This window comes from Phalangium opilio, unplaced genomic scaffold, assembly GCF_054372755.1.
Source record: "Phalangium opilio isolate 3A_F unplaced genomic scaffold, DU_Popi_V2 ptg000039l_1, whole genome shotgun sequence".
NCBI classification, from domain to species: Eukaryota; Metazoa; Arthropoda; class Arachnida; order Opiliones; family Phalangiidae; genus Phalangium; species Phalangium opilio.
In genome coordinates, this window is record NW_028324162.1 from 238941 (window position 1) to 250797 (window position 11857).

The 11857-nt window shown below is 37.7% G+C and overlaps 1 protein-coding gene across 1 annotated transcript; it reads left to right on the forward strand.

The window, feature by feature from the left end:
* The first annotated feature begins 549 nt into the window (after nt 1-549).
* Nucleotides 550-1598, forward strand: LOC149680941 (uncharacterized). The gene is made up of 2 exons (XM_089834518.1): nt 550-1284; nt 1346-1598. Exons 1-2 carry the CDS (start codon nt 891-893, stop codon nt 1369-1371), a joined length of 420 nt encoding a protein of 139 aa, XP_089690644.1. The 5' UTR covers nt 550-890; the 3' UTR covers nt 1372-1598.
* Nucleotides 1599-11857: the final 10259 nt, after the last annotated feature.

Genomic DNA, 11857 nt, shown 5'->3' on the forward strand with positions numbered 1-11857 from the left:
AATCGTAACATTGTTCCAAGATCTAAATAGAAGGTGAGTTCTAACGGTTAAAATATATAAAAGCACGGCATTAACGGATGAAATTCATTCGTGTCGAAATAACGATACTATCAACTAGTTTTTAAGATTGGTGAGTACTAAATATTTATCATTGGATCATTAAATTTCTGGGAAAATTGGTATTCATTTGCTTTCGGAAAGAAATATAGATTTGAAGTGCTTTCCCGCTAAAAAAATGTCGGACACTTCATCGTCGGACACTTCATGGTCAGACGATGAGGTTAAACCAGTCGATTTATCTACTAATTTTCGACCAGAGCTATATTATACGATAGATAAAACATCAAACCGGGTATCTAGGAAATATAGATGCGTTACAACCGAATATAACGTTAAATTCCGCAACTTAGAAGAACTTAAATTAATAAATATTCACGATCAACTTTCCCAAATTTTGAATTCTCTCATAACTCATGTTACGCGAAATGCTGAAGAATATAATTTAATAAGATTCGCCCTGAGCTCTGACGCTTTAGAGAACCCTATCAATTTAAGATTCATGGATATAAATGAATTAACTTCTGATCGGTTACTAGCTAGTATTGAAAAGGTGGCGCAGTCTAAGCGTAATCTTATACTTGAGGGTACCCTAAAAATTGATGTTATTCTTCTAAAATGTAAAGTTCCAATGGCAGGTACCTTCCTTATCTAGTTTTTGGGCTTATCTGTTAAAGATATTTAAGCCATCACGACCCGTCCGCTACCACAAATGAAAAAACGGACCACTAAACATCGGGTCACGTTTTCCCACCTTGTTAAAGTGAGAGTGATACCGTACGAAGATCGAGTCAACTACGAGTTCATAGACGATATTAGAGAACGTTTTAAAAATGGAGAACGGGTTAGAGTATCGCCTCCGCTTAGAAACACCGATGACCATTTTACTGGCTGGCCCAAGCAGCTCGGGGAAAACAACGTGGGTAATAAATTTACTCAAATATAAAGACATTATCATGGACAAACCTCCTGATAGAATAGTCTATTGCTATAGTGTTTATCAGGACATTTTTGATGAACTGAAACTCTTTTTACCTATTGAATTCCACGAAGGACTAATTCCTAATGATCCTGATTTTTTTGATAAACGAATAAATAATCTTTTAATCCTAGACGATCTAGCTAACACCTGTACCAAACAGGAGTTTATAAGTAATCTTTTTTGTGTCGGGAGTCATCATTTATCTTTAAGCATCGTGCTGCTGTCTCAAAATGTCTTTAACCCAGGTAAATATTCTAGAAATATATCATTGAACTGTTCTTATATCGTTATGTTTAAAAATCCTAGGGATAATAACCAGGTTCGCTATTTAAGTCGTCAGCTTTTTCCTACAGACACCAAACGCCTAACGGAAGCGTACGAAGAGTGTACCGAAAAAGCGTATTCTTATATCTTAATAGATCTAAAACAAAGTACCGATAATAGTTTAAGACTTAGGTCCAATATATTCCCTAATGAAGGACCGATGGTAATCTACGTTAGAAAATAATAATCCATAAAATATAAATCTCAATTTATTTAACCTCATTTCGAGACATGCCTTTACCCGTGTCGGTTAGGAATCAATTACCCTTTTTAAATCTCTTGCGCAAAAGCGGTGTGAAACAAAGAAAACTTTTAATATCAAAGTGTACGCGACCCCAATTGGATTGTATAAGCGGTATTTGTTATAATTTGAAGAACGGAGGTATTCCATTGAATCGACATAAAAAGAAAAGACTTCAACGTTACAAAAACGTTATAAGGTATTTATCCAAGAGAGGTTTAAGCGACAAAAAGAGGCGACAGGTGTTAATTAAACAGGTAGGAGGATTCTGGCCGGCGTTGCTTTCAATGTTAATACCGACAATAGCTTCGGTCTTTACTAGATAATGAAAAAGTGCGTTTTAGTACCAGCGGCTTTACTGACGGACAATCAAAAGGAAGTTAACAGTTTAGACAACGCCATTAAAGAGGTACTGAGAAAACCTGGTTCTGCCGAGGAAAAATTGAAGGAGTACCTTTTAACTCTTCAGAAATATTTATCTTTAAAGAGTTTAGCGGAGCCACCAAGCGTTACTATCTTGCCACCTACAACGAGTTCGTCTTTTCCAGCACCCGGAGTGTCAAGCAAGATACAGCCTCTAAGTCCTTCATCCTCGTCTTGTATTCCTCCATCGTGGCCTACCCCTATCCAGAATATACCTATTAATATATCTACCCCCTCCCAAATTGTCCCTACTAATGTCGCTACCCCTCCCCAAAGTATCCCTTTTAATATCTCCTCGAGTCTGACTACCCCACAGCCTATAATGAGTAGTACAGCAATGGGTCAAACACCGGCGATATCGTTTACTACGCCAGCGTCACTCTCTCGAACGAGCAGTATGCCAATTTTAACACCCATGGGACCCGTGGTACCGAAACAGTCCGGGACGTCTCAAACGCCTAGTATACCAGTTTTAACACCCATGGTACCGAATCAGCCCGTGGCGTCTCAACAGGCCTTATCAACGAAGGGCGCTTCTGGTTCAAAGTTCCGGAAACTTAACCCTAACGATGAGACTTCGCCGAAAAAAAGACTCGCGAAAATTCCATCTACGAAACCAAAACCGTACCCTACACAAGCCAAAATAAAAAAAGATCGCGAAGCTAGTTTGAAAGAGCTTCAAAAGCCCGAATCTAAGATCGAATGGGTAACTTATAGAAAGGCAAAAAAATAACCTTAATAATGATTATTACATTAAAAGCAACTAACTCATTATATTGAAAAACACGTATCTGATTATATAAAAGCATGTATTTGAGTATATAAAAAATCATGTATCTGATTATATAAAAAAGCATGATAATAACAATTTATATAAAAAATTATAATCGAATAATAAATATTTTTATTCTCGCATTCAATACAAGTGTATCTGATTATTAAACATTGCAACTTTAATATTTTATTGGTTACATTTTTCATATCTATGTCTTAACAAGTGAAGGCAGATATTCCATAAAGATAAGGCGTCGTTAATTTCCGTTTTATTTTCGTACATTTTCAGAACTCTATGAAACGAATTTCCTAGACATCTTTGAATAAGAAAGAATATACAATGAGGTCCGCAACAAAGGGAGAACATATCTTGAATTAATTTATCGTTATAGATCCATCTGGACGCGTATTTGGCCAGGTTAATTTTATACGTCTCCGGGCTCTGCCCGTAGCTGCAGAAAAAATTACCTTCATTGTTTTCAACGTAAATGGCTACCCAATGAAGTCCAGGATCCTCGGCTCTCTCCGTGTTCAGAACAAAACAAAATTTCTTCTTTCTAGGTTTCCTGGGAAGCATGTCTCTAGGAAAAGTACCTAGGTAGTAGGGTTTTGTCCTCTGGTCGCATGATAATATTTGATTTATTTGTAACGTATTCATATCACTTTAGATAGTTCGTATTCGTAAAACGTTCCTTTAATTATCTCGTTATTTTTGTCTTTAACGACGTATACTGGAGGATTACGGTATAAAACCTTATCAATAATAAAGATCTCTTTTGTAAAGTAGCCTTTATATCCCTTTGAAAAGGTTTTTTCAAATTTACTCAACCTTACTAAATCACCTTCTTTTAGCTTTGGTTTTGTCCCAGGTTTAATGGTACCGAAAAGACGGTACCACACCTTATGCTCATTTTGTAGATTAAAATTGACTGGCGCGATACCAGTTGAGCGGTGTATCGAGTGATTGTAAGCCTTAACTATTTTTGGTAACGCACTCAGATAGCTACGAGTATCAGCGCTAGTTATGAATTTGTGTATTTTCTCTTGAACCGTTCTGTTAAATCTCTCGCAGATCGCAATTTTTTTATTCCCGTAAGCTACGTAGTGGTGAATACCTTTCTCTTTAAAATATTGCTGAACTGGTTTAGCTAAAAATTCAGAGCCAGCGTCCGTATTTATATTCGTGGGTACAACATCTTTATGTATTATTTTAAAAGCTCTTATAACTTCCGCGGAAGTCTTGTTTTTAATAGGTATAACGTAGGCGTATTTACTCAAAACATCTATATTACTTAACAAATATTTCATACCCTTGTTGTATCTGGAAAGTTTATCTAAAACTATTAAATCAGCCTGATGAGTCTCATCCATAGATGTCACTGTAATTTTGTTGCGAGGAAACTTTAATCGACGATAACGATGAATAGTATAGGTGGGTTGTTTTAATAGAAAACTCTCAACTTCTTTCCTCGAAGACTGAGGAACTCCTTTCGTTAATTTATCCAATCCGGAAAAAGAGGAGGGATTTTCGGGGTCGTAGTACGCGTTTGAGAGAGACATTTTTTCTAAACAAGATCGAAAATGATATCTGACAATATAACGTAGTTGTAGGGTATTATATAAGAGGGAGAGATACAATTTTCTGGAATATTTTCTAAATAAGGAAAAAAAATTGATATATAACGTAGGTATAGGAAACGCAACAATAAGAGTAGTTTATATTTTATTCGGTTACTTAAAAATTAACAATACATTGTTTTTAGACCGACAAAATTTCCAAGAATATATTTTAAATAGATACGTCATTAAACACTGGATCATTTAGGACATTAGCTTCGGTAGTGGTTGTTCTCTGGCGAATATCTCCTGGTCCCTTGGCACCGTTTATCGAGTAATTTCGATATTAAATTCATTTTGCTCTTCTCCGAGGTAACGCATTCCAACGATTTCAAATCCTCTCGGAATATTTTCAGACGCCTTAGAGTAATCCATGACCCAATACACGCGAGATAAGAGTGACATATATTTTAACCGTACATTAGTTCAGTTTTTAGACCGACAAAGTTTCCGAGAATATCGTTAAATAAAATTGAGACGTCGTCTTCGTAATCTCCGTATTCCTCGACAAAGGATTCTAGAATTCTTTCGTAGTTAAGCAACGGAATAGCTCTAATTAGGTTTTTCTCCACTCTCTCGCTCCAATTAGTATCCGTGGGTAAACAAGTGATATCGTGGGCGATTTCGTTGTGACAGCTGATATTTTCGCACGAATCAGTGAAATTAAATAAAATATTGGTCAAACTGTCCAAGATAATTTTCTTCATTATTTCTCTGGCCTCTTCTTTTCGCTTTAATTCGCTACCAATAACATTTTTCAAGTTCTTTAACCTTAACCAACTGTCTTTATTTAATGAAAATCCTTTCGATGTTGAGAATAGAATATTATATCTATTATTCGATCCTCTAATATATTGACGAATATCAACTATTTTTCCTCTCTGACATACGAAGCATTCTAGCTTAACTCTCTGAGTACCGTCAACTAACCAAGTCAGAAATCGTCCCGTTATTCCGTTAAAGAAAGCGTCAATATCCGCTTCGAAAGTCCATATACTATTCCAAATACAACTGTCGAAAGACGCTTCGGTTTTAGTATCGAGTCGTTTGACATTGAAGACGGGAAGAATTCCGCTTCCAACGTAAATGTTTTGCTTCTCCGATAGGTAGTGTACTTGATTCATCTCTAACCGGTTATGAGAGAATGCTTCTTAAATCAGAGGTTATATAGAGCCTTTTTACTCGGGATTAAATAACACCGAGCGATCCCTAGTTATCATGATAGAATTTTCAAATTCGGAATAAATTATGCACGTGACATTGTGTGGTAAATTGTTTTTAAATTTCATATTGATACGTAGATTTCCTTGTCGGGGCAAAGAAAGATGACTAGCCCCCGCATTTTCATCCGGGCTTAAATCTAGGCAATACAAAGCGTAACCTTTTTTGTACTCTTCGTACGTGATAAAATTTCCCTTGTTTTTTCTGTATGTGTTTAGAGAGGTGAATAACGACATGTACTCTCGAGTGTATAGATTGTTTTCGTAATCAGGCGTAAAGGCTTCCGAAGGATAGGTATCGGTACCGACGTTGACGGATAGGTAATTAAGATCAAAGGTTTCAAAATTAAAGGGGTTTAAAGAATGATTACCATTAAAGGCCGAGGTTCGAACTAGACCTATGATTACTCTTTGAGGTATTTTACCTAAGAAGACGTTTTCTCGATTAACGTCGTTCATTCCAGCTGGAATTGAAAAGGTTTTCACGACTGTTTGATTCAAAGGATAGATGGCGCTGGTTTGCTCTAATACCGTAGCGTGGGCTAACATTATTTCGGGATTTATTTTTAGTCTTTTAACGTACAATGAGGCATTATCGATAACCACTTTATATTTCTTATCAGCGGCTTCTTTCGATATTACGCAAAACTCTGGTTTGGATCGAATAAGCCTAAATCTAACGTCTACATTATTCAATAGGAAACGATTTAAGCGACAAATATCAACGTGTAACGGGGCGTATAAATCTATCGTACTCGATACCTTGGCTCTCTCGGCTCTTCTTAATATCCCATTGGTAGTAAGATTTTTATTGGCTGCCACCCAGGCGGTATCGGGATCGATCGGATTATCCTTATAATACAACCCTAGATTTAGTTGGCTTTCTTTAGCATCTATACCGTAATTTAATAAATTCTCGAGATAAGCGATATAAGGGGCTCCTTGGTTAGGGGACTGAACGCTCGTGTTTCCTAAAAAGACGTCTATTTGGGAAAAGAGGGCGGCGTGTAAAAGATTAACCGGAGCTACTTTGGTTTCAGCGGCTGGTACTTCGGTGCCGTCCAAATGAAGCACCCTGACCTTCAGCCTTAACCTAGTTTTAGAAAGGTCGACATAATGTTCGCTCGTGCCAGGGACAAAAAATTCCAAAGGTCCACTATCCGTTACGGAACTTAAAGGTTGATAACTTTCGTCGCTACTAGTTATAATATTAGCGTTCAAAGGGGGTGTCGCGAATAGGTCTAATTCCCCCATCATCCCTTCGAATTGGGCCATCTTGTTTTATGATAAAAAATCGGCCTTTGATCTACTTTTCTTCTTGCGTATCTTCTGACGTTTCCGTCGAATACCAGACCCGTACTGAGAATTAGCCAGACTATCACCCGCTTTATGAATTAAATTTGAGCCGGCTATTTTTAGATTCCTTTTGAACGCTCTCTTGGGTTCTTCTCCAGCGCTTAAATCTTGAATAAACCTACCACCAAGTCCTAAAGCTTCTTTACCCACGCTCTTAGCTATCGGTTTCGCTAGAGGAGTTAACATTCTCATCAAAGCTCTAAAAATTCCGCTCAACCCAAATCCCTTTTGCACTAATACACCTGGTGGAGATCCGAGGAACTGTTCCTGATAGTAGGACACGTACCTATTAGGTCGAGACATGTCGTCTAAAGTGAATTTTGATAATGATGCGATCCGATATAAAGGATATAGGAGCGTCGGCTTCGTCTCTAATATCAATTTTGATAGTTTCAATTTCGTTGGATCTTATAGGATAATAGTCTATAGTATCGTATGTGATAATTTTCTCCGACGTATCGTTTTTAGTGGGAATGACGCGTAGAAGAGGTTTGAAACCAGAGCCTATAAACTGGGGGTATATCAGATCAGTGTAAACGTATAAATATTGACTGACTAAATCCGGTTTGAAGTTGGCGTTTGCAGACCCTAATAGACGATTAGTTTGGTCACCGAATCCTAACATAGAACCTAATTTGTTACGAACGCCTCTAAAAAGCACGGTGCACTCCTTATCAGTCGTTATTCGAACGGTACCGTTATCGTTTAATGAGAAATTAAACCGAGATTGATGAGCTTCGGGTATCGCTCTATTCATAGCTTCCAATAGGGCGTCGACGCTATAGGGTCCCTCAGGAATCTTTACCGTTACCATACGATTTTGAAGTTTTAAAGTTTTTTTCAATTTTATCTCGATATAATTATTGGTGTAGTTTATCGTAATATTTCTAGCTTGTTGAGACAATGGAATGGGACAAATGTATTCCCCAGTAATGTACTCGTCCGTTTCGAATCCTAAAACCTGAGCCAGAGGGCCAGGAGCTAGCCTGGCCTGGTGACCGGCATCGACTGATAATTTAACTCTCTTGATAGGAGGCCCAGTCGGGACTGACATATCTATAACCTGTATTTTCACGGGAAAATTCTGTTTTTCAAGCTGAACGGTTAAGTCACGCACCAGTTTATTCTGCATTGAAAAAAATACGGCGTTTCCATTTTTATCTTTCGAACCTTCGTACTTTTGCGGTATTAACTCCACTCTTCTAACGTCCCAGCCATCATTCGTTAAATATCGTTCAGGTACCTGTATTTCGAAAGAGTTACAGGTATTGTCTATTACGGTTGAAATTTTCGGTGTTAATATTTCCGATAAACCAATTTCCCATTCGTTTGAAAGAATAATTGGTTTACCTAATTTGACCGTGAAAGACGATTGTGAATTATCGGGATATTCATCAGTTTTATCACTTAACAGAGTAACGAAAAAAGAATTGACCGACATAATTGATATTTTATTTAAAAATGAATGAGGATTTACACGTTATCCAATTTTATTTAGAAATAAAAGGTTGAACTCGATGTGATGGTTAGAGCGGGGTTCGATCTCGCGATCTATTGATTGGCGAACAAACGCGCTAACCACTACACCGAGAGTGACCTTAATCGCTTCCTACCTTTTAAAGAAGATTACATTAACATATACTTGGAAATAAAACTGGTAAATGTTCATGATAAAAACTATCGGGAGTACCGAATTTACTCATTTGTTCCTGTATGTATTTTATAAAGTCATTTCCGTAAAATTCGGCTTTTTCTTCTAAACACAATGGCGCCGGTGAATCCGTTTCCGGGGCTTTGGCTCTTGGTTGATTTATACCGTGACCCAATCGGGTAAATAAAAGTCCATCATCTAATTCCTCCAAAATAATGGTACTTCTAGGTAATATGAATCGTTTCAAAATTTCCACCTGATTCTGATACTCGATATCTTTTACTTGAGGCTCTCTATCTTTAAACATCGGGCATTTCTTCGTAACACGAGCGATTTTCCCACTTTCAGATACTCGGTGTTCGAAACATATTGTATACATAGCGCATTGATCTAAAAGATACGCGACCATATATTGGAAATCCTCGCGCCCTTTGAATCGTTGATACGTCACTATATAACGCATTTTGTAAGATCTCCCTCGGAAGTCACTGCTCTCTTCAAGGCGTTCGTCGAATAACCGAGATAAAGAGAGATCGCTCTCTTATCAGACAAACTCTTATCTAGCGATTACGTCACGACTAAAGACAAGTTCAGACACGTCCAAAAACCGTTTAACCATATAGAGGGGAACTTTTTAAATTATTTCCAAATTTTTGGACTCATTATCGCAGAATTTAACCATGATGTAATCAGTACATTGTTTTTAACATTTAATTTCAAAATTTGATTGGTTTTTTACACCATTGACATATTCGTTTGTTTATATATATGTCAGGAAATAGTGAATATGGTAAAATCAAAGGATAGAGACCAAAAAGCGCAACTACTGGGTTCATCGTCAACATTCCCAAAATAATTCCTACAGGTACAGTTATAGGAAGTAGAATAATATATGTTCCAGCTATAAAAGAATATTTGATTCCAACCTGTAAAACCCTCAATATACAACATCTATTATTACAATATTCTTTAGTCTTGGATTTGTTTGTACTTGAAACGCATTTCTCCGTTACTGACACATCTCTCCCAGACTCGTCGTTAGAATAATTTATAGGTATGTTACATGTTGAAAACCCTTTAACAAGCGGACATTCCGGGGAATATTTTCGATGCTCCTTATTCTCCATTAGAAGTCACTGCTCTCTTCAAGGCGAATAACCGAGATAAAGAGAGTAATGTCTTATCAGACAAACTCTAACTGACGGTTACGTCACGACTAAAGAGAGACAAGTTCACGCCCATAACCCTTTAACCAATTAACAAAGACCTAATCAATTGGCGAACCCACTCTCGACCAATAAACGAACTCAGAGAAACCCCCCCGGATAAAAAACCGGTGTTCCCCCCATTCTAAACTCACGCGAGTATACACGCGCGAGTCTAGCGCGCTAGAAGGCTGGCGGCACACTTAAATGACCTAATTAACTCTCCATATTTTAGGTGGTTTACTACTCCCAAATAGCCTTCATCATGCTAGAACATTGTTGTTTAAAAAAATTGTCGATAGCAATTTGTACCAGAATAAGGTTTCGGATCTTTTTGCTAACTCTAAAAATGGAACACATGATCTTCGCATAAAATTGAGACCAAACCCACTCGAAAACTCAGCAACAACCGACTCGGCCAATAAAAAAGATGAAACCAAATCCAAGACTAAAAACCCGAGGCTATGAATACCTTATACAACCATGGTGCAAGTTAAAATGCACTATTTAAAGAAAGCCAATGACCTAAAAGAGTCTTTCTTCAGTAAATTAAGTGAACTAAAATTTGCTACTGATGATGAGGAGAAAATATTTAATTTTTTGACAATAGTAGTATACGAATTTTCTATGTTAAAACTAAGGGAAGATTATAAACGATATGATTTTGGGTTGGAACTAAACAAGTCTTATGTTGATTCAATTGATGAAGAATTCCAAAATTCCGAATTTGCGATTGATAATGAAGTTTTAGACGCGTTAGTAGCTACCTACCTTTGGTGGGGTGGCGTAGCGGCTGGAGCTTTCACCTCGCAGCAAGAGGATCCCGGGTTCGTTCCGTACTGTGGCACCGGGTGAAAATCTGGGAACAAATCCTTCTGCTGAGAGTTTGCAAGTTCTCTCCCCGCTTGTTAAAAGGAGTTTTTCTCCGCGGTCTAACCCGGTTTCTCCTTTCCATCAAAACTTGCAGAGGTAAGGGTAATAGTTAGTAAAGGGCGCTGTAGGTTGGCTGTGGCATAGGGGCTAGCCACCACCCCTCTATGCATTGTAAAGGAACCCACCTGTAAACAAGCCACAGGCTTAGTGTGGAAATCCCTTCATAGACAAAGCTTAGATTACTATTATTATTATTACCTCTGTGATAGGATCTGATGTCAATAAGTCAAAGGAAAATATTTTGAGTTTAGAACAAACTTTATCCCTAAGTGGAAGTCCTATGGCACAGAAGCCATTAGTTGGTCTTTACCGTCTAGCTGGTGGCACAATTAGACAAATCAAATACGTCTCAAAGATCTTAAAGGAAAAATATGGTTACACATTCGATCAAAAGATAAGAGAAAGACATATCTATAATATATGAATGAATGAATTGTTTATTGTATATTACAACAGAACAATGTACCTGCTAGGTAATACACATTTTAAATTAAATGATAGTATAAATAAACAAGTTGGGAAACGAAATTAAACCTCTCCGAGTCGAGACGAATTTACTTTCCAAACACAGGTCCACCATGGACGAACCAATACTGAACGACGAATGGCAGAGGGAGAAAGTTGAAAAATACTTGTTAATTCGCCTTCTAGCGGCAGATAGTAGCAAACCGGATGGTGGGGGAATCAACGTTCTAACGAGGGAAGCAGCTAAAGTCTTATTTTGTCTAGATGGCGCTAGCGTTTTCCGGGATTTGACTCCGCATTTTCATAACACCCTCCATTTTGGGGCTGAAAAGGGGGAAGTAAGCTTTACACTGGTTGTTTAGTCGCTTAGTTATGGGGGCAGTAATGGGCTGCCATTGGTTCTTCAGTAGAACTACGTCCATGGGTCCACCAGCCAATGAGAAAAACCGGAAATACGTAGCTCAAATTGGCGGGATATTGCGAAGGTCATTTGTAAAGGTTTAATCGTTTAACATTTCCCTGTGTATTCTCATAATTCTAATGAGGACCTAATATCTATCACTTGAGTGTGTATTTTACTTTCGGCTCACTCTGAACCGTTAACACCTC